This window comes from Lepidochelys kempii, chromosome 26 (assembly GCF_965140265.1).
Source record: "Lepidochelys kempii isolate rLepKem1 chromosome 26, rLepKem1.hap2, whole genome shotgun sequence".
In the NCBI taxonomy this organism is placed as follows: domain Eukaryota; kingdom Metazoa; phylum Chordata; order Testudines; family Cheloniidae; genus Lepidochelys; species Lepidochelys kempii.
The window spans coordinates 12903454-12925694 of record NC_133281.1 but is presented as its reverse complement, the minus strand read 5'-3'; the positions used below and the strand labels follow the sequence as shown (position 1 = coordinate 12925694).

At 44.1% G+C, this 22241-nt stretch overlaps 2 protein-coding genes across 2 annotated transcripts in view; one reads left to right on the top strand and one right to left on the bottom strand.

Moving 5' to 3' along the window:
- The first annotated feature begins 1432 nt into the window (after nucleotides 1-1432).
- BOLA3 (bolA family member 3) lies at nucleotides 1433-21288 on the top strand. The gene is made up of 4 exons (XM_073325109.1): nucleotides 1433-1565; nucleotides 2521-2644; nucleotides 5121-5209; nucleotides 7683-21288. The coding sequence occupies exons 1-4, from the start codon at nucleotides 1515-1517 to the stop codon at nucleotides 7746-7748; spliced, it is 330 nt and encodes a 109-aa protein (XP_073181210.1). The 5' UTR covers nucleotides 1433-1514; the 3' UTR covers nucleotides 7749-21288.
- Nucleotides 10241-22241, bottom strand: part of MOB1A (MOB kinase activator 1A) — a 25864-nt gene continuing 13863 nt past the window's right edge. Inside the window, exons 5-6 of the mRNA XM_073325108.1 lie at nucleotides 19381-19544; nucleotides 10241-15520 (exon numbers count right to left, since the gene is read on the bottom strand). Of these exons, the coding sequence (XP_073181209.1) occupies nucleotides 15443-15520; nucleotides 19381-19544 (242 nt within the window). The 3' untranslated portion in view covers nucleotides 10241-15442. The remainder of the gene's footprint in view (nucleotides 15521-19380; nucleotides 19545-22241) is intronic.

Genomic DNA, 22241 nt, shown 5'->3' with positions numbered 1-22241 from the left:
CTCTGGGGGGGGGTTGAGGGGGGAGTGCCCCATGGAGGGGGTGGGAGGACGGTTGGAGGCTCTGGGGGGGGGTTGAGGGGGGAGCAGCCCCGTGGAGGGGGTGGGAGGACGGTTGGAGGCTCTGGGTGGGGGTTGAGGGGGGAGCAGCCCCATGGAGGGGGTGGGAGGACGGTTGGGGGCTCTGGGGGGGGGTTGAGGGGGGAGTGCCCCGTGGAGGGGGTGGGAGGACGGTTGGAGGCTCTGGGGGGGGTTGAGGGGGGAGCAGCCCCGTGGAGGGGGTGGGAGGACGGTTGGAGGCTCTGGGGTGGGGGTTGAGGGGGGAGCAGCCCCGTGGAGGGGGTGGGAGGACGGTTGGAGGCTCTGGGGGGGAGTTGAGGGGGGAGCAGCCCCGTGGAGGGGGGGGGGAGGACGGTTGGAGGCTCGGGGGGGGTTGAGGGGGGAGCAGCCCCGTGGACGGGGGGGAGGACGGTTGGAGGCTGGGTGGGGGTTGAGGGGGGAGTGCCCCGTGGAGGGGGTGGGAGGACGGTTGGAGGCTGGGGGGGGGGTTGAGGGGGGAGCAGCCCCGTGGAGGGGGTGGGAGGACGGTTGGAGGCTCTGGGGGGGGTTGAGGGGGGAGCAGCCCCGTGGACGGGGGGGAGGACGGTTGGAGGCTCTGGGGGGGGGTTGAGGGGGGAGCAGCCCCGTGGAGGGGGGGGGAGGACGGTTGGAGGCTGGGGGGGGGGTTGAGGGGGGAGCAGCCCCGTGGAGGGGGGGGGAGGACGGTTGGAGGCTCTGGGGGGGGTTGAGGGGGGAGCAGCCCCGTGGAGGGGGGGGGAGGACGGTTGGAGGCTGGGGGGGGGGTTGAGGGGGGAGCAGCCCCGTGGAGGGGGGGGGAGGACGGTTGGAGGCTGGGGGGGGTTGAGGGGGGAGCAGCCCCGTGCAGGGGGTGGGAGGACGGTTGGAGGCTGGGGGGGGTTGAGGGGGGAGTGCCCCGTGGACGGGGGGGAGGACGGTTGGAGGCTCTGGGGGGGGGTTGAGGGGGGAGTGCCCCGTGGAGGGGGGGGGAGGACGGTTGGAGGCTCTGGGGGGGGGTTGAGGGGGGAGCAGCCCCGTGGAGGGGGGGGGAGGACGGTTGGAGGCTCTGGGGGGGGGGGTTGAGGGGGGAGTGCCCCGTGGACGGGGGGGAGGACGGTTGGAGGCTCTGGGGGGGGGTTGAGGGGGGAGTGCCCCGTGGAGGGGGGGGGAGGACGGTTGGAGGCTCTGGGGGGGGGTTGAGGGGGGAGCAGCCCCGTGGAGGGGGGGGGAGGACGGTTGGAGGCTCTGGGGGGGGGTTGAGGGGGGAGCAGCCCCGTGGAGGGGGGGGGAGGACGGTTGGAGGCTGGGGGGGGTTGAGGGGGGGCGCTAAGCCCCTGAGGGAGGAGCGTGGCGGGGCCGCCGCGGCGCCAGGGGGCGCTGGATCGCGGGGGCTCGATCCCGGGCGCTCGGACTCTCCCTGCGGCCGGTCCGACAGGGCCCGCTCGCCGCCTCGCCGGGACATGGCCGCCGCCATCAGCGCCGGCATCCTGGGCCGTGGCCGAGGCCACAGGGTGAGGGGGGCTCAGGGCCGTGGCAGGGGGCCCCCCCCGCGTTGGGGAGGGGGCTCAGGGCCGTGGCAGGGGGGGCCCCCCCCCGCGTTGGGGAGGGGGCTCAGGGCCGTGGCAGGGGGCCCCCCCCCCGCGTTGGGGAGGGGGCTCAGGGCCGTGGCAGGGGGCCCCCCCCCGCGTTGGGGAGGGGGCTCAGGGCCGTGGCAGGGGGCCCCCCCCGCGTTGGGGAGGGGGCTCAGGGCCGTGGCAGGGGGCCCCCCCGCGTTGGGGAGGGGGCTCAGGGCCGTGGCAGGGGGCCCCCCCCCGCGTTGGGGAGGGGGCTCAGGGCCGTGGCAGGGGGCCCCCCCCCGCGTTGGGGAGGGGGCTCAGGGCCGTGGCAGGGGGCCCCCCCCCGCGTTGGGGAGGGGGCTCAGGGCCGTGGCAGGGGGCCCCCCCCCGCGTTGGGGAGGGGGCTCAGGGCCGTGGCAGGGGGCCCCCCCCCGCGTTGGGGAGGGGGCTCAGGGCCGTGGCAGGGGGCCCCCCCCCCGCGTTGGGGAGGGGGCTCAGGGCCGTGGCAGGGGGCCCCCCCCGCGTTGGGGAGGGGGCTCAGGGCCGTGGCAGGGGGCCCCCCCCGCGTTGGGGAGGGGGCTCAGGGCCGTGGCAGGGGGCCCCCCCCCGCGTTGGGGAGGGGGCTCAGGGCCGTGGCTCTTGCACTGTCCCTCTGTTAAGCCATGTGTGGTGTCGATGCAACCACTGGACACGCCACCGCCCATCGGACTCTGCTGTCGCTGACCCCTCAGCGGGGCTCTGGGAGCCATGAATCCTCAGTTCTCACAGTGCCTTGCCCAGCCAGGCCTCCAGCCCTGAGAGCTGGCTTCCTGGCCCTTCTGCAGCACAAACCGTTCTTGCCCCTGCCCGCCTGCCTGCAATTTTATCTGTGACGATATTGTCCCTTTTCTATGTTTCTTCTGACTGCTAGATCCTTCTGCTGTGCCGCACATGGAGAACGTTTGCTTCACAGACTGATGGGGAAGCCAGGGTGATGCAGGTCCTCAAAGAAAAATTCCCTCAGGCTTCGGCCATCAAAGTAGTGGATATATCAGGTAAGTAGAATCGTACAGGCGGGATCTGTTTTATGGTTTGTGAGGGACGCAAAGACAACTTCCAGCTGTGACCAACGTAGCTCAGCTTTCGTGATCTGGTCCGGCCAACGTGTCAGCTTACCCGATGGCTTCCATGTAGGGACCAGGAGTGTCCAGGTTCAAGTCTCAGCTGCGGGGTCTGATCTGCTTTTCCAGAGCATCGAGAACAGGGATTTTTGTTTTCTGGGAACTGTCTTATAAACTGCTATAAACCCTCCTCTTCATTGTACCTATTCTCTCTAGGTAGTCTCCATCATGGTTTTATAATATAGGCCTTGTCTACACTGACTTCCAAACATGACTGTCTTTGCCTCTGCTAAGTGCTAAGTTTAACATCATTTTCTAGTGTAGACACACTCAGGATTTATCAGAGTTGAAAAAATCCTTGCCCCCCACTGCTAGCAACCTGGGTAACAAATTGTGGCTATTATTTATAGATAGCTGATAAATAAGGAGACAAAATTGTTGCCCGTGGGAACTTAAAAATCATGGAAGAATGATCTTGTGATTAGAGTACAGGGCTGCAAGACAGGAGATCTAAGTCCAATTCGCAACTCTGTCACAGACCCATTTTGTGTCCTTGAGCAAGTCATGTCATTTCTGCCTCGGACTATGTCTACACTGATGCTGGGAGGTGTGATTCCTAGTCTGGGTAGACAGACTCGTCCTAGCTCTGCTTGAACTAGCATGGTAAAAATAGCAGTGTGGACGTTGTGGCAAGGGCAACTGCTCGGGCTAGCCACCTGAGCTCAGACCCAGGTGGTCAGGCAGGCTTGGCCCTCGGGTGGCTAGCCTGAACCACCACCCGTCCACACTGCTCATCAGAACACTTTCCTCCAGAGCTTGGAATGAAACCCACGATTCCTGGGTTTCACCATTCCTTTGCTGTCCGTAAAGTGAACCCCACTGGCAAACTGTCTCATCTCCCTCAAGTGCTTGACTATGTAGAGGATGACAACCTACTATTGCTATCAGTTACTCTGTTAGCTCAGGTGGCAGAGTTCTGTGTGGTGGAGCTAAAGGTTCCAACTCTGCTGATAAACCACGTGGCTGTCAATGATGGAATTTCTGTGAGTTTCTTTTTTTCAATTTGTTTTTCAAAAACTAAGAAAAATCCAGCGTCAGTGTGTTGTGTGTGTAAATGCCAGAGTTAAGGTTGCCTGTGAAACCTTAATTCAGCCCCCTTGTGTGCTTGCATTATGACCATAGTCATCCCGTCCCGGCCGCCCCCCCCCCCGACTCCTCCCTCATTTAGTGCACAGGCTGGACATGCCCTGGCAATGAATCAGGATTATGTAGGGAAGGAGGCTATTGTCTGTAGGATCTCTGCCTCAAATATTGCAGAAGTTAGAAGGTGTGTAGGGAATGAGGTAGGGGATTGCAGGAAGAGAAAGGCGGTCTCATGGGTAAGGTGCCCTGGAATGTGCCTCTGCCACACAGTTTCTATATGATGCTGGGCAAGTCACTTAAACAACTTTTCAGAGGCGGTCACGAATGGTGTGTTTCTTGATACCCTACTTGAGACCTTGTGGTCCAGTTTTCCGATGTACTGAGCACTCACAGCTACAACTGAAGTCATTGGGAGCTGTGGTTAGAACATATATGATGCTGTGTAATGCTAAATAGTTTCAAAAAGCCAGTCCTAAACATCTCAATTTGAGCACCCAAATTAGTGGATACTTTTGACCTTTAATCTCTCTGTGCGTCAGTTGCACTTCTTTAAAAGAGAACTCCCTCATCTCTCAGGGGTGTTGTGAAAACAAATTCATTCATGTTTGTGTGGGTTTGAGTAGTGTGTAGTAAATAGGGCCTATGGCCACTGAATTACAAAGATAACAAAAAATATTGAATAGCTTCTCACACAGTGAGCAGTGCCCATTCTGAGCACTGAGTGAGGCATGGGTTTTGTGGGTGGAAAAAATAGAATGTGATCCTGTAATTAAAGACAGGATGTAAAGACACAATGTATATGCACAAAGGGAGTGAATTCAGGTTAAAGAGGCAGTCTTCAATCTGGCATTTCCTAACTTTTGAGAGCTTGACTTTGCAACCTTAATGTTCTTTTAACGTAGTTTGTGTGTGTGTAACATTGCGTAGTCTAGTGATTCTCAATCTTTTCCATACTCAGACCTCCACCTTAGGACTTCCCTTCCATCTACGCAGGACCTCCCTTTGGTTTAGCAATAAGGGAAGTGAAACTGATTAGCCTGACTTAATTGTATAAGCTTAAATACTTTTCACAATTTATGGGTTTGGTTTTTTTTTTAAGGAAGACTTTACAGCTTTCAGACATGCAGCATACGCTAGTAATTTGGACAAGGAAATCTGTTTAAATGACCTTTCCTGCCAATGCCCCTTAAACAATAATCAATCTGTATACTGCATACAATTGTAATGACTAAGACACTGATATAATCAATGTAATTTTGTTTTAAAGGCGGCTGTGGAGCAATGTATGAAATTCATATAGAATCTGAAGAATTTAAAGAAAAGAGAATTGTCCAGCAACATCAGATGGTTAATCAGGTAAGTTGTGTGGTGGGATCTGGAAGGGCAATGATACTCCTTTGTAATAACCATTGGTGTATTAATTCCACCTTTTGGAGTGTGGGAACTTTCCTACAAAAACTAAATATGTGCTGATGAAGTGGGGGGATTATTTCGGGGTATGTCCAGGACAGTTTGCCATTACCTGGCCAAAACCACTGCCAAAGGTGTTCTCTTAGTTATAGCTAACAGTTTCAGGACTTGGTACAACAGGGTGTGGAGACCCCACAACCCAATTAATTTCAATGTGTGTAGAGCAGATTTAGGAGCTTAAGGATTAGGTTTTGAATGTTGACTTTCCCACACCATCAATAACAGATTTCTCAGGGTTATTCTGTGTGGGGAGAAACCACCTGATCAGACATAGAAAAGCTATAGGAGACAAAGACCTGTTGGATCATCTAACCCAACCCCTTACTACTGTAGGATTCTTCCCTATGGGATTGTCTCCAGTCTAGTTCAAAAATGACCCAAGTGATGTGGCTTTCAGAACTTCCCTTGGGATGGGAGGTGCATTACACACAATCCCATATCAGAAAAAGTGTCCTGACAGTTTCCCTTTCTTAAATTGCTCCCAGTTTTATCTCCTTGCACCTCCCAAATGGTTCTGCTTTGCAAGGGGTCTTATACACTACTATAGTCTCCTTGCATGATTATCATAGAATAGACTATCAGGGTTGGAAGGGACCTCAGGAGGTCATCTAGTCCAACCCCCTGCTCAAAGCAGGACCAATCCCCAACTAAATTATCCCAGCCAGGGCTTTGTCAAGCTTGACCTTAAAAACCTCAAAGGAAGGAGATTCCAGCACCTCCCTAGGTAACCCATTCCAGTGCTTCACCACCCTCCTAGTGAAAAAGTTTTTCCTAATATCCAACCTAAACCTCCCCCACTGCAACTTGAGACCCTTACTCCTTGTTCTGTCATCAGCTACCACTGAGAACAGTCTTGCTCCATCCTCTTTAGAACCCATCGAGGAGAAGGCAGCTGGAAATAAGTTCCAACAAACCTGCTGGCACCCTAGCAAAACTAATAGATGGCTAGTGGTAAAGTTGGGGCTAAGGAGGATGTGGACCTTACAAATACCACCCCCACAACCCTCCTGATTTGTCCCATTACAAAACTTAGATGTCTCAAAATCTAAATGTTCATTAATAACTATAGTGCCCAATTGTGTGATAAGGACTCTATGCATAGGACTGTTCCTTGTCCTGAAAAGCTTACAACTGAATGTAAGGTGCTCAATACATTGAATTCAAAAAGCTTAAATTGTAGACTTGTGTGGTATATGCAGAAAGATTTTAATTGATATAACCTTAAACTTGGATTGCATGTGTTCCACACTCATTGGTCTAGGTTGATTGGAAAGAACATTCCTAGCACCATGTCCTTTCCTCTGAGGGTTGCCTTGGGTTTTCTTACAAAGGTGTTTAGACCAGTGGTTCTTTACCTTGCACCTCCACTTACCCCTGTCTGTGCCCCTACCCTGCTAGACTGGGGACGCGGACAGGAGTAAGGGAGCCGAGGCTGGGGCTGAGGCCGGCGGCCTGGGCTTGGGCCCCAGCTGCGTCCCCCGGAACATTCCTCTGTGCCCCCTAAGGAACCTCTGATTTAGACTGACCTAATAACACTTTAAAGAGGCATAGGAACTTGAAGTCTATAAGCGTAGTTTTGCGCTATCCAGAATTCTGTTGAAATGAAAGCAGTTACTTTGAGGAAAAGAAAGAGGTAATTATTCTTTATAAAATTCCTACCTGATGCATGTACTTCCTACAACTCTCATTTCTTTAACTTGAAGCAACTTCTTCAAAGTAATTCAGTTTCTGAAATCTGATTTAGTGCCATTTCTTGTGAACTCTTGTCTGGCATCAGGGCTAGGACCACTAGACAGACCACCAAAACACTACAGACCTGGTTTTAGCTGAAGTGATAACCTGGCAGTGAAAGGCTCTTTTGTCATCATCAATCCCCCTTTTCTGGAATAGGGAGCAATGCAGAATAGCTGGAGGCTCCACATCTAATTGGCTAATTTATGGAGACCAAGCAAACTGGGTTAACTACTGCATGTGGTTGAGTTTTTGAGACATTCTTTAAGAGGAATTGCAATGAATTCACAATGTACTGGATCATTCTAGCAGCCTGAGAGTTTTTCCCTCTGTCCCCTTTAAGGAATAAAAACAAGATGGCTACATCAAGGAAGTATTCACCTTAATCATGCTGTTAATTTGTGTCATTCAGTTTCAAGTGAGGAAGTCTCTCCCCTCCTGCACAGTACCAAGTAACAGACCAGGGTCCAAAATCAGTGCTTGCATAAGGAACAACTGCTGTTCTACCATTATCTTTATAATGGTATTGTGGGCCATCTGCCTCTACCACAGACTTCTGTTCGGTTGTGCTCAGTTGAGTTGCTTTTGTGTAGCTTTGTTCAAAGACTTGTTTAATTTCTTATTTTAGGCACTAAGTGAAGAAATTAAAGCAATGCATGGACTACGGATATTCACATCTATTCCAAAGCACTGAAGATTAACCAGGCAGCATGGTTAGAAACATGGGAGGAGATAGGACAGGAAGCTTGTATTTTTTGGATTATGGACTTGTTTATCTTTAAATAATCAATATTTAATGGTCGTAAAATAAGGACAGTAAGTATTTCAGAAGCTATTTAAAGAGAGCCTATTTCATGTTTATTTAATTTTAACTTGTAGATTGATTTCTTATCCGTTCATAAAGTATGCCAAATCTTAGTTGGTTACTTTATCAAAAAACTAATCCCTGTAAGTCAAGGATGGAACTGGAATTCCATGGTTTGTGGCGCATGCTGCAGAGAGAAGTACGGGCTTCCAAAGTATCTTTCAGTACTAACATCTAGTGGAAAAGGACCACAACCGTGGTGATTCTACAAAGAGATCACGAACTAAAAAAAACAAAATAATAATCCCTGTTTTTGCTGTCTACTTGCCTAGTGTTCTGTTGTAGCTCAGAGGAACCTAGCTTACAAAGAAATTATTTCAGAGGCTGTAGAGTCCCCTATTCAATGTGCCTTCTCAGTCAATCATCTTACTTCAAACATGGCTTTGTAAGAGAAGCTTGCAGGATAATCCTGAGCTGTCTGGCACAGCTACTGTATATGAAATTAAGACTGTTTCTTAATAAATGAAAGGCTTTAAGTTACATTACTTCAGTGTAATGTCTTTGAAAGGATAAGGTGCTCAGGTTTCCTACTGGGCAAAACTCAAGGCATGATGCTCGGCGTCTGAATTATGAGGATCACCTTTCCTTCATGGCATGTGTGAAAGTGCTTGTTTTACTCAAACTCCTATGAAGTGTCAATGTTTGTCTTTGATAAGGATCTGCTATTCAGCTTTTAGTTGGGCATGTCTATGCCTTAAGTTCAAGCTTTCTCATGGCAGATTTAATTGTACCTCAGCCAGTTAATTGTTAGCTATTAAAATGAGAAATTAAGTTTTATTAAGGTTTTATTGCATTATAAGTAATTATACATTCATATTTTTGAGGAGCAATGACTTTTCTGGTAAGTATATTAGTCAGTGACAGATGCTTGGTAAGCATGGAGGAATAGTAACTGTAGTTAGGTAAGCCAAATCCTTGCACCTTGATGCTGTTTTTTTTAAATTAACAATCCATATAGTAAGTAGAACACTGACTAGAGGAGCACTAAATTACCCCTGCGTGGCAGGATTTTAGAAGGTTGGAGTCTAGCTTCTTCCTCTGCTAGGGCCACCTGTTATCAGGCAGGGAAGTAGAGGTGCAAAGTATTGCACCTACTGAAGGATTTTCCTTACTATTTATTTTGCAACTGCTGCAAGGCATGCTGCTGGTTTAGTGGACATTAGTTACTGTTATTTAAATAGCAAGAGATTTCAGTTATGTCCTACCTACCAAGACTGAGGTGTTGCACTAAAACCTCTCTACTTAACTGATAGCATGTTTGCAGGTGAGTGCTTCTTGATTCATGAAACAAACAGGACTAAATACATAATGTGTCTTGGGAATGTAAATTCTGAAATGCATAAGATGTCTGTTGTTTTAAGTAGCTATTTTAATCAACATACACACTTTAAATATTTCTGTACTGCTTTAGTTTGGGAGTGGTATAGCCATGCTGGCCCAGTAATATCTTATCTTTTTACTGGACCAACTTCTGTTAAAAATATTACCTCACCCAACTTGTTTCTAATGAAATTTTAGGGCCTACCTGGATGATTACTGCAGTGCAGGGTGCTGTCTCGTAAAGCTTCATGGAAGTAGTTGTTGAGGAGAGCTGTAGCTAGTAGCGAGTAACTGGAAATATCTCATTAGTTACTGCCCTAAAGTTATTGATGCAAAGAACTTGTTTATAGAGGCTGTGAGGCTTTTTTTTTTTCTATGTAACTTTCATCAGAACTCTGGTGCCCATGTGTCTATTACTGCAGTCATTACATTTTGTTTGAAGAGCCTGAGGTAGGCCTAACTCAGCCACCTCATGCAACAATTTTGAAAAATATCCCATCAAAACCGCTTCTGTTCAACAATAGCAGAGGCTAAGAGCCTTTACAGTGATACAGTTCAGCTCTTCTGCAGCAGCTTCAGTTTATACAATGGAAAACTTTTTTCCATAGTAGTAAATATCAACTGAAGTACTTTGCACACCTATAGCACATTTCTTGGGAGGACAGACACTGCTTCAAAGGTATTACCAACCCCTCTATGATCACTTTACATATTTGGGAAACAGAGAAAAGATTAAGTTGCCCAATCTCATGCAGGAAGCATAGGGCAAAGCCAGGACTAGAACTCTGCTAAATCTTCTGCCTGTCCTTAAAATATGTTACTAGGAGCCAGAAGCAGACTGATACACCGGCTGTAGACAAACAGTCCAAACAATTTAAGTTAAAGTAGAGCACATTGCCTGTAGATAGAGTCCTGGTTTTCCCACTCAGTGTTGTTAACTTCAATTGTAAGTTTCTACAGCTGCATTTCTATAGAATTTCCACGACTATTTCCTTAAGATCTGTAACAGGCCTTTTTGAAAATTTTACCCTTTCCCTGAAAGTGACTTTTCTTTTTATGGATAAAGCACGATCTGCTGTTTAAGGTGTTTCTGAAAAGGTGCTTCACGTCTTCATACTGCTAGAAAGGAGATGCAACATAAGATACTAGTATGAAGTGTTCCATCAGCTTTCCAAAATGAACAAATACTGAATTCCCACTACACTTCCCTTACCCTGAACATTTAACTGTGGAGGTGACAGCTGCAAACAGAGAACATCATTGTTACAGTATAAAGAAAAAGAGTAAGAAGCAATGAACAAACACTATACAAAGCTATCGCTACACTGCAGAGACTGACAATCATTTGTGCTTGTTGTAACTGGTATAAGTCTGTAGGTTAAAATCCCTTATAGCCTCAGTGTTTTCACCTGTTTAAACCAGAAAAGCATTTGAATACCACATGCTTTATTATTTGATTGAATGGAAGTTACAAAAGTAGATACAAAATATTTTGTAAAAAGTACAATAAATTTACCTAAAAGTAACCAAAAAAGCCCGAAGTAAAAACTTTTATTATAACTATTAATGTAAAAATACTATTAAAATTTTCATATTAAATTCACTAATGTTAAACAGTTTTTTTGCCATGGAGTAACGGTTTAGTCAAGTTGAAGGAAACATGCAGGAAACCACACAAGGCAGAGCAGCAGTATTGATTTGTAGTTAAAGTTTGTCCCTAACACTGAAAGTAGCAAGAGGTCTAAATACTGTAACCAGTATTTGATTCACAGCACCACTCCCCTGCAATGCAAGTTAAGATGTATCAACATTGTCCAAACAAACTTTTCTGCCTACTTGAACCAGCTGCATGAAAGAAGCTTGCAACCCTAGTCCATTCTGAGGAAGTGTGTGTATTGATATAAATATACAAAGAACTTCAAAAAGTCATAATCTAGTACAGGATTTCTCAAACACTGTCAATTTTTCCTTTAACAGACAGAACAGCCTACCCCTCTAAATGATTAATTTCCCTCCTGAATTCTTAAATTAACAGTGCAATTCAGAAAACTATCTAGAATCTGACCAGAGAAACCCAATAGTTTTGTCAGGAGTTGGCTGAAGCAGATCACTGGACACTTGCTGAGTTTCAAGTGAGATCTATCCACTAATCTGCCCCTCATCGCTGGAGTGACCAGTGCCTGCCTTGGAAGAGGGCAGAGATTGAGGAACAAAATACAGCTTAAAGCTAACTAGAAAAAGTTCTTTTGCCTTAAAACAAATGAAGCCTTACCTACCTTTCTCAATGATCACAGCAATGTTTCTTTATAATGGAAGAAAGGTTGAGTAATCTCCTATACTGAAATCTATTCATTGCAAGGAAGCTCAGAACAGATACATAAGCACTTAAGGTAAAACTAAATTATCAAAAAAGTTGCATTTGTGCAAGGCCAAGGAGAAAGCTTGCTCATTACAGATGCCAAGCAAAAACCACCAGTTTTATTCACAGTCCTATTATGAGGTTTTAAATATGAGCAACTTACATAAAAACATTGCAGGCTAACCCTAGAACATTGTGGTTTTAAACTAAGTTTAATTTGTACAATTTTTGACAAACGCTGTAAACTTAAGTAGCTGCTATCTGTCCATTTTGGGTTGGTGAAGCAGAATGATTTCAAAAAAAGCTTTTAGCCAGTCTTCCCTTACAACCTGTAAAGGCCAGATTCTGCAGCGTGCTGCATGCTGTCCATTCTCCTTAATTTCAATCAGAGCTTGCTGGACTCTAGGTAAACCAAGCATGAATGTTTTTTGAATTTGACTGATTCGAAAAACAACAACAAAAGGGACCGGCTAATTAAAAAGTGAATTCCTTCAAAGCCACGTGCCATTTCAACCACTGAAGTCCAATCAGTAGGCTATAAAAACATTCCTGCATTTGGACAAAGCATCTGTCTTGCTGTTTCAGACCCCAGAATGACTTGTGCAGCACTGGTAGTTAGGAAAAAGACTTTTATAAACTGAGTCAGTTTGAAATCACAGCCAAAGTGTATAGGAGACCATACAATTTTACTTTTGTCCCCTACCCCATGTCCACCCTTCAAAGTTAACAACTACTGTACTTTTCAGAAGTTAATTATGATGTTCAAAGCGAGCACTCGTTTGTTCAGAACATTTTGTTCTTAGTCAGCAGTGCTTGGTCAATGCATGTGCAGTGTGAGAGCAGATAAATAACGGCTAAGCAAGAATACAAAGTGTGAAAAATACTGATAGAACATAGCTTTGGCAATGTTGTACTTTATGGTGTTGGCCTGCTCACTCAGGGACTCTAAGATAGGATGACAAACGAATCAGCTGAAATGTGGCAAAAACGGCTTCATCTTGGGAACAGGCTATATATGTATTTTACAGAGATAATTCAGTGGGTCACTGGAATTACGAAGTTTGGATTTTAGACATTTAAGATTGAAAATAAAGTCATCTTGTAAAAAAGCTACATACTTTTGAAATCTCCCAGTACAGACTAGTTGCTTTGACACCTAGGGCGAACAGTGGTATGGGTAAGCAAAAGCCGTACGGAAAGGAATCATTTAACACACGCTTCTGTGTGGTTCCACTAGGGGCAGAGGGGCCAACAAAGGCAGAAGTGGCACAGGATCCATATGGATGCAGGATTTCAACCCCACAGATCCCTAGGCAGTCACGTGGGACTCTCCTGGACCAGTAGGCAGAGTGCCATGACTGCTTGCCCATTCAGGAGCTTCACAATCCCTGAGAGTGGGGAGAATTACACAGCGTGCAGTGGATTTACTGGTGCTTTAAGCATCATTAATTTTACACATCACTGAACTGCAGTTCACAGGTAACAGGCCTGCAAAGAGAAAAGAAAGGGGCTGTGCAGAAGAGCAAAGGTGGTGAGGTGTGGCAGGGGGAAATGGACCATCCCCCATGGTGCTGACTTTTCCCTTTGCACAGCTCCAGCCCAGCTTTTGCTGGTGTTTCTCCCATGCACCATGTAGTCAGTTGGGCAGAAGAAGCATAGGGGACTAGATTATTAAAAAGAAAAATGCTGGATGCCCCCTACACCAGCAAGGGAAATTAAAAGCCAAAGCTACCTAAAAAGAAATATCAAGGTTTCAACACAAAATTCCACCTATTATGGGTGGAACATGTCACCTGTCCCAGCTAGGACCCCTTTGTCTCTGAATTGCAAAGTCTGCACTACAAGTTAACTTGGTTTCTAAGAGACTAGTATTTAATCATGTAAATCAATACTGTGTATTAAAACAAAATGACCTCCAAGCTCTAGAAACCTGTCAGCCACAAGTTTCTCTCCTGGAATGACACATGCCACAAGTAACATCAGAACAAACAGGATGAAAAGAACTCAGGATCAGGCCTTCAGAATGGAATGTTTTCTTGGTTTTTTTTTAAACAAAACACCGTTAATGATACTCATGATGTCTCACAGTCCAGCAAAGAAACTAGGTCTCTGCAGCTCAGATTTTTCACAATCAGATGGTGCTGGCGATAGTGTCTTAATTTGTCAAAATACAGTAATAACTCCATTAGTTAACGGTGACACTTATTTAAAAAAAGAACCCTCTGCAGTTCACATTGGGGTACATGCAGACTGTTTCTCTTCTAATGAAGCTTCCACACTTATGCTTTTGTGCCAGTCTTAAGTTTTTCATCTGATTTTTTTAAGATGGGTTCTATTTTGCTTTATCTTAGTCACTTTTTGGATCATAACTTCATGTCCATGCAACTCATGGCTAGTCTACTATTTTACTTAAGGCTCTAAGGCAAATTCAAAGTGCATCTAGATACAAACTTAAAACAAACTACTCAAAAAAAAAAAAATTAAAATAAAAGCATTCGTAAGGAATACACCGGTAGTTTTTCCTCCTATTTTTGATCCAGCATTTAAAAAAAAAGGTTTTGAAAGTCACTCAATGAGTTTCAGTGAATTAAGTTACCTTTTTCCTTTTTTTAAAAACCACAAAGACACACATGAATTTGAAATGGCGTACACTGAAACAAAAATCCACAGGTGTATCCAACTGTTACTTAGATTTTTTTAAAAGGGAAGCACAGGGCACACACACACACACGTGTGTGTGTATATATGTGCAATTCAAAGTCATAACCAGCTGAATACCAGATTGTTTTTTAAATTGCTTTGGTTGCTGAAGCTACATATACCAACCTATACCTAGTAACAGCCTAGTTCTAAGAGAAAAATGCGGTGTGTTTTAAGTGTAAATTGCATCCATCATAAAATTTGCAAAAATAGTTCTATTTCCTACATAGAAAACGGTGGAATATCAAAGTTCATAACGTAATGCACTTATCAGAAGTATTAAACAATTTTGATACTAGCAAACAGAGCTTTAAAATGGAACTTTGTTGAGCAACTAAACGCTGGATGGAATAAAACCCAAACCAAAATATTTGCATTTGCAGTTTTGCAAACAATTTCTAGCCAAATATAGTATCTACAGAATTCTTACCATCTGTTGTTTCATGTCAGATAAATTACAATAGCCACATTTTTGGACGTGTTTGAAAAATTAAGTGTTATGTGGCCAAATTTTTCCACAACTCTCCTGTAAGTGTTACGCATCCAAACTCCTGAAGGTACACTTGAACATTAGGCAAACATCTCCCCCATCCATGCACACAAATTTAGGAGGTTGTGCACAAAACCTCGTATGCCCAAAACTGCAAGCTGAGTTGAGGTCTCAAAGTACTTATCCATCCAGTTTCTAGAGCAGAAAGTTAATTCTGGAACTGCTAATGCAAACTATAATGATGTAGTTCTGCATAGAAAATTATGCAAAATTTCACTAACTTCTATAGATTGACATTGCAGGGATTAATGCATTCATGAACCCCACCTTTCCAAGTAAAAGATCTGATAAAGTAGCTTTTAGAATTCATAGCTACTTTGCTCTGAAGACACTTTTTCTGAATTGCAGACCTTGGATTTTACATGAAATTTGACCTCTTTGCAATGAAGCCCTCACACCAGCTACTACGATGGAAGAAGGGCAGTAACTGTGCTAGACTGGAAAGCATCTGTTTTAGACTCGCTAGCTGTGGTACCTGGTTTCTCAGGGATTGTGACGCTAAAGACAAAGTGGTAAAGAAATAGCTGCAGCTGGTATACGAAGCAAGAAAGAGTAACCATGTTTGAAAGCAGAAAGAATTCTTCCAGGGAAAATTTATCTGTCTTTGGATCCTAGCTTTTCAATTAGTTCCTGAAGAGGAGCCAACTCACGCCTGTCAATCAAGTTGAACTCCTGCAGGGGGAGAGAGAAACACGAAACAGGATCAATTTAAATAAAAATTGCAGTAGACAGAATAAGTGACATGCAACATCCATTTAATTCAAAACTAAGGCAAAATAAAGAATTCCAGCAATTTACAACAAATAGCTTGATACAAGTGACTTTAAAATAATACTTTGTTTATTTGATAAATGCTAATTAATCCTCTCAAAGCCCAGTCTGGTTGATATTCTCTAGAGCTAGACTAAGTTCTCCCCCAACAAAACTGAAGTTCTGTGAAAGCAACTACATTGACTAAATTTTTTAGAGAAAATTGTTAAAGACAAATTTTGATTTGAAATTAAACAAAAAGTTGGTTTTGTTTTGATATTTTTCATTCAAAACTGCAGTCAGCTAGCCGTCTAATATTGGCAGCAGAAGTTTGTGTTAAGTGTCCATTGGAAATATTATCTGATTTCAAGGCCAGAAGAGCCATGGTGATCAGCTAGTCTGACCTCCTTTAGAACACAGGCCATTCAACCTCCCCAAAATAATTTCTAATGCTTATCTTTCAGAAAAAGATCCAAGCTTGATTTAAAAATGGTCAGTGATGGAGAATTCACCACAACCCTTGGTAAATTGTCCCAATGGTTAATTATTCTCATTGTTGAAAATGTATGTCTTATTTCCAGTTTGAATCTGTCTAGCTTCAACTTTCTGCCATTGAATTGTGTTATACCTTTCTCGGCTAGATGGAAGAGCCCATTATTAAATATTTGTTCCCAGTATAAGTACTTATTAACTATAATCAAGTCACCTCTTAATCTTCTCTTTGTTAAACGAAATAGATTGAAGCTCCTGGAGTCTATCGCTATAAGGCATGTTTTCTAATCTTTTAATCAATCATTCTCACAGCTCTTTTTTGAACTCTCCAATTTATCAACATCCTTCTTTAATTGTGATACTGAACATAAGAACATACAAATGGCCATACTGGGTCAGACCAAAGGTCCATCCAGCCCAGTATCCTGTCTACTGACAGTGGCCAATGCCAGGTGCCCCAGAGGGAGTGAACTTAACAGGTAATCTAGTGATCTCTCTCCTGCCATCCATCTCCACCCTCTGATAAACAGAGGCTAGGGACACCATTCCTTACCCATCCTGGCTAATAGCCATTAATGGACTTAACCTCCATGAATTTATCCAGTTCTCTTTTAAACCCTGTGTGACAGGGTCAGGCCAGATGGCTACAGGAGAGTGATAGAAGGCAGATATATTAGCCCCAGGTTAAGTAGGTCCCTTTCCCCTGAGTAAGGTAACAGGGAAGGTTCCAGAACAATCAGGAACTTTCTGGAAACAATTAAGGCAGACAGGCTGATTAGAACACCTGCAGCCAATCAAGAAGCTGCCAGAATCAATTAAGACAGGCTGGCTAATCAGGGTACCTGGGTTTTAAAAGGAGCTCACTTTAGTTTGTGGTGTGAGGAGCAAGAAGCTGAGAGTGAGAAGGTGTACTACTGGAAGACTGAGAAGTACAAGCATTACCAGACATCAGGAGGAAGGTCCTGTGGTGAGAATAAAGAAGGTGTTGGGAGGAGGCCATGGGGAAATAGCCCAGGGAATTGTAGCTGTCATGCAGCTGTTACAGGAGCCACTGTAGACCGCTGCAATCCACAGGGCCCTGGGCTGGAACTTGGAGTAGAGGGTGGGCCTGGGTTCCCCCCAAATCCCTACTTGATACCAGAGGAGATACCAGTTGACCTGGACTGTGGGTTCCACCAGAGGGAAGATCTCTGGCCTGTTCCCCTGATCCACTAGGTGGATCAGCAGAGACTGTGGGGATTGTTCTTCTTCCTTTTCATGCTGGCCAGTGATGAGGCTAACTGAGTGAATGGCAGATTTGAGCCATGAAAGTGGCCAAAATGAGGGCTGCTTTGAACCTCTGAGGAGAGCAAATCTGCCAATAAGCGCAGAACCCACCAAGGTAGAGGAGGAACTTTGTCACACCTGTTATAGTCCTAGCCTTCACAACCTCCTCAGGCAAGAAGTTCCACAGGTTGACTGTGTGCTGAGTAGAGAAGAACTTCCTTTTATTTGTATTAAACCTGCTGCCCATTAATTTCACTTGGTGGCCCCTAGTTCTTCTATTATGGGAACAAGTAAATAACTTTTCCTTATTCACTTTCTCCACACCACTCATGATTTTATAGACCTCTATCATACCCCCCCCTTAGTCTCCTCTTTTCCAAGCTGAAAAGTCCTTGCCTCTTTAATCTCTTCTCATACGGGACTCATTCCAAATCCCTAACCATTTTAGTTGCCCTTTTCTAATGCCAGAATATCGTTTTTTGAGATGAGGGGACCACATCTGTATGCAATATTCAAGATGCGGGCGTACCATGGATTTATATAAGGGCAATAAGATATTCTCCGTCTTATTCTCTATCCCTTTTTTAATGATTCCTAACATCCCATTTGCTTTTTTGACTGCCGCTGCACACTGCGTGGACATCTTCAGTGAACTATCCACGATGACTCCAAGATTTTTCTCCTGATTAGTTGTAGCTAAATTAGCCCCCATCATATTGTATGGGGTTATTTTTTCCAATGTGCATTACTGTACATTTATCCACATTAAATGTCATTTGCAATGTTGTTGCCCAATCACTTAGTTTTGTGAGATCTTTTTGAAGTTCTTCACAGTCTGCCTTGGTCTTAACTATCCTGAGCAGTTTAGTATCATCTGCAAACTTTGCCACCTCGCTGTTTACCCCTTTCTCCAGATCATTTATGAATAAGTTGAATAGGATTGGTCCTAGGACTGACCCTTGGGGACACGGATTTCCAGCAGCATTATACCAGTGCCAAATAGGAAGGTAAAAATCCGTATTTCTACTCGAGATTCCCCTGTTTATGCATCCAGGGATTGCATTAGCCCTTTGGGCTACAGCTTTGCTCTGGGAGCATGTGTTCAGCTGATTATCCACCACAACCCCCGCAATCTATTTCAGTCAGTTTCCCAGAATAGAGTCCCCTATCCTCTAAGACAGACAAGATGTATACATTTACATGTAGCCATAGTAAAATGCATATGGTTTGCTTGCGCCCAAGCTTACCAACCGATCCAGATCACTCTGTATTAGTGACCCATCCCTCTTCATCATTTACCGCTCTCCCAATTTTTATGTCATATGCAACCTTTATCAGTGATGATTTTGTTTTCTTCCAGATCATTTATAAAAATGTTAAATAGTGTAGGGCCAAGAACAGATCCCTGCAGCACCCCACTAGAAACACACCTGTTCAATGAGGATTCCCCATTTACAATTATGTTTGAAGACCTATCAGTTAGGTAGCTTTTAATCCACTTAATGTGTGCCATGTTAATTTTATATCTTTAGGTACCAAGTCAAATGCCTTACAGAAGTCCAAGTATACTGTGTCAACACTATTGTCTGTATAAACCAAACCTGTCATTTCATAAACAAAGTTAGTCTGACAGTATCTAATTTCCATAAACCCCTGTTTGGTATTAATTATACTACCTTCATTTAATTCTTTATTAATCGAGTCCTTTATCAGATGTTCCATTATCTTGCCTGGGATTAATGTTAGACTGGCAGGCCTCTAATTACCCAGATGATCCGTTTACCCTCGTTAAATATTGGCCCCTTAGCTTTCTTCCAGTCTTCTGGAACTTCCCTAGCGATCCCAGACTTATTGGAAAAAAAAAATCAACATTTATGGAAACATTTGTATTAGTCTTGTAGATTCTGTAAATCTGTTTTATATAAAACCTTCGTTCTGGGTCAGATTTAACTTGATAGTGTCCCTTTAAATTTGTCTGTAGAATGAGTCACTTTAGGACTAATAGCTAGTAATTTAAAACTTACCTGTACAAAGAAGATAAAGTGCTTAAAGGAGGTGTTGAGATGGGCCTCCTCCTGGAGCTGCATCACAGAGTCAAAGTGCTGGTGGTAAATATGGGCATAGACCCTAAAGAGACGCTTCAATATAGTCTTTGCCACAGACATGAAGTTCTTAGGAAAAGGGACACCTGAAATGTGCAAACAAATGCAGAACATTTTTTAATCCAGTTTCATATATGAAAGCAGAAAGCCCAGCTGCTGAATGAAAATTTTCTGCCAAAGGGCACTAGACTTAATCAGAAACAATGAAACCCCAAGCTTCAGTAAGGGCATAAAACTTATTCTATTCAGTTGTAAAAATCTAGTCAATACACTTTTAATAAATTATATAAGAAACTGAGATATGGAGCAAATAATCACTTATGCAAAGCATCACTCACATCCCCTTTCCACAAACTACTGAGCATCCACAGTTCTCTTTGAGGTCGATAAGAACTAAGGGGACTTAGCACCTTTTTAAAAAAACAGACCCTTTGTGCATATAGGCCCTGATTCAGCAAGGCACTTATGCACATGTCTAACTTTAAATATGCAAACAGTCTCCCTGAAGTCAATCATAAACAAAAGTGCTTGGCTGAATAGGGATGGGATACCCACTGGCCATAGGGGCCAAGTCTAATTATCTAACATCTGTATTCTAATTCTTGTTCTGATATGGACTTCCTGTGTGACCACACAGGGCAAGTCATTTAAATGATCACCCTAATCTGTAAAAAGAGAGTTAACTCCCTTTTGGAGAGCTTCTTAGGCCCCAATCCCACACACGTTTACATACAAGCTTATCTCTACTACTATGGGCAGTCCCATTGACATTAATGGGACTATTTATGGAAGTGAAGTAAAGCATGTGTGTAAGTGTCTGCAGGATTGGGGCCTTAGCTATACTCCATAAGGATTTTAAATCAATGGGACTAGTACTCTTTAGTCACTTAGGTACTTTCAAAGATCTCACCCTTAGAAGCCTAATTATGGACTTTAAAAATTTTGGCCAGTATCCTAAAAATGTTCATCCTAACTGTGTTAACAAATCGAAAGTCTAAATAACTCTTAAACTGAAGCAATTTTGTTTTCAAGTCACAAAGATTTTATACCATCCAGAGGAATTTTCATTAAAAATACTAATTTATTCCCTAATGCTGCAGACACTTATGCACCATTTTAACACTAACCATGCATAATCCCACTGAAGTCCTTGCAGCTATTCATATTACTGTAGGAACACGTTTGCAGGATTTTTTTGACTAACAGTTTTATAAAATTCAGACAAGATCCCCTACCAGTAATTACATATAAAAACAAGTTTCAGAGTAACAGCCGTGTTAGTCTGTATTCGCAAAAAGAAAAGGAGGACTTGTGGCACCTTAGAGACTAACCAATTTATTAGAGCATAAGCTTTCGTGAGCTACAGCTCACTTCATCAGATGCATATCATGGAAACTGCAGCAGACTTTATATATACACAGAGAATATGAAACAATACCTCCTCCCACCCCACTGTCCTGCTGGTAATAGCTTATCTAAAGTGATCATCAGGTGGGCCATTTCCAGCACAAATCCAGGTTTTCTCACCCTCCACCCCCCCCCCCACAAATTCACTCTCCTGCTGGTGATAGCCCATCCAAAGTGACAACTCTTTACACAATGTGCATGACAATTACAATGTAGTTCATTATACATTTTAACCTACATTTGCAAAAGAACACATTTTCAAATTACATTTACAAAGCTTCAAGCTCATTTAAATTGATTACAAAAAAACAACTAAGTGACTTAAATGGATTAGTTAAGTCACTCTATACTTACCTTCAACAAACAAGTATTAGTAGACAGCAAAATAGGAGATCATAACATATGGAAATGTCTACTGCTTTTTCTACCCCAAAAATCTGCATATTGAATTAAATTCAGTATGAGATTTGATTTATAAGGAAAAGTTAAGCATTTTAAACAGTGGTGGTCCATAGCTTGTTCCTCCCCTCTCCCATCCAGAGCAGGAAACACTTTCAACTTTCTCTCTTTATTTGGGTTACCAGTGAATTATGTAACTGGAACCATGATACTTGTGTACTTAGGCTAAGTTTTCATTGCAAAAAAGGTGCATTTTTATGCTGTTAGGTTTCTTGATGCAAAATCCTACTGGAGACAATTTGCAAGTAGTTTTTACCCAGATGTACCCAGTTGGGGTAAACCACAGATTGCAGGGCATGTACTGTATAATCTATGAAGCAGTATTAATTTTCAGTGAGGTTCGGGCAGCTAACTGATCCTTAAGTGTTTGAAACATTAGATTTTTAAATGATACCTTTTAACTACTCTACACAACATCATGTCTACCAATAAGAGAGTTTTTAGGATGCACTGCAAAGAACATTAAGAACTTTTTCTTATTTTAAACAAATTTCAAAATAAAGTCCATGGCTGGCAAACACCTGGCAACAAATCTCATTTGAAGAGTTCTGAGTTTGTTCTTACTGGAGTTTACTTTCTTGGCCATATTATACCCCCTAATCCTCACCATGGGAGATTTCTATCACTTAGAAACTTTGAGATTAGATGTTTCTGCTTATTTGGAGATGTGAACCTGACATACAGTAGCTTCAGTAAAGACACAGATTTGAGGTGAGACTTTACGAGGGATGGTGTTAAATTCTAGTTCTAGTGCAGTGGTGGGCAACCTGCGGCCTGTCAGGGTAATCCGCTGGCAGGCCGTGAGACAGTTTGCTTACATTGACCGTCCACAGGCACAGTCACCCACAGCTCCCAGTGGCCAAAGTTCGCCGTTCCCAGCAGATTATCCTGACAGGTCGTGTGTGGTCTGCGGGCTA

Bases quoted from the DNA above. Each gene is read 5' to 3' on its own strand.
- BOLA3 (XM_073325109.1), top strand. From the start codon at position 1,515: ATGGCCGCCGCCATCAGCGCCGGCATCCTGGGCCGTGGCCGAGGCCAC. The intron at 1,566-2,520 runs GTGAGGGGGGCT...TCTGACTGCTAG, and splicing joins GCCGTGGCCGAGGCCACAGG to ATCCTTCTGCTGTGCCGCAC. The intron at 5,210-7,682 runs GTAAGTTGTGTG...TTCTTATTTTAG, and splicing joins AACATCAGATGGTTAATCAG to GCACTAAGTGAAGAAATTAA.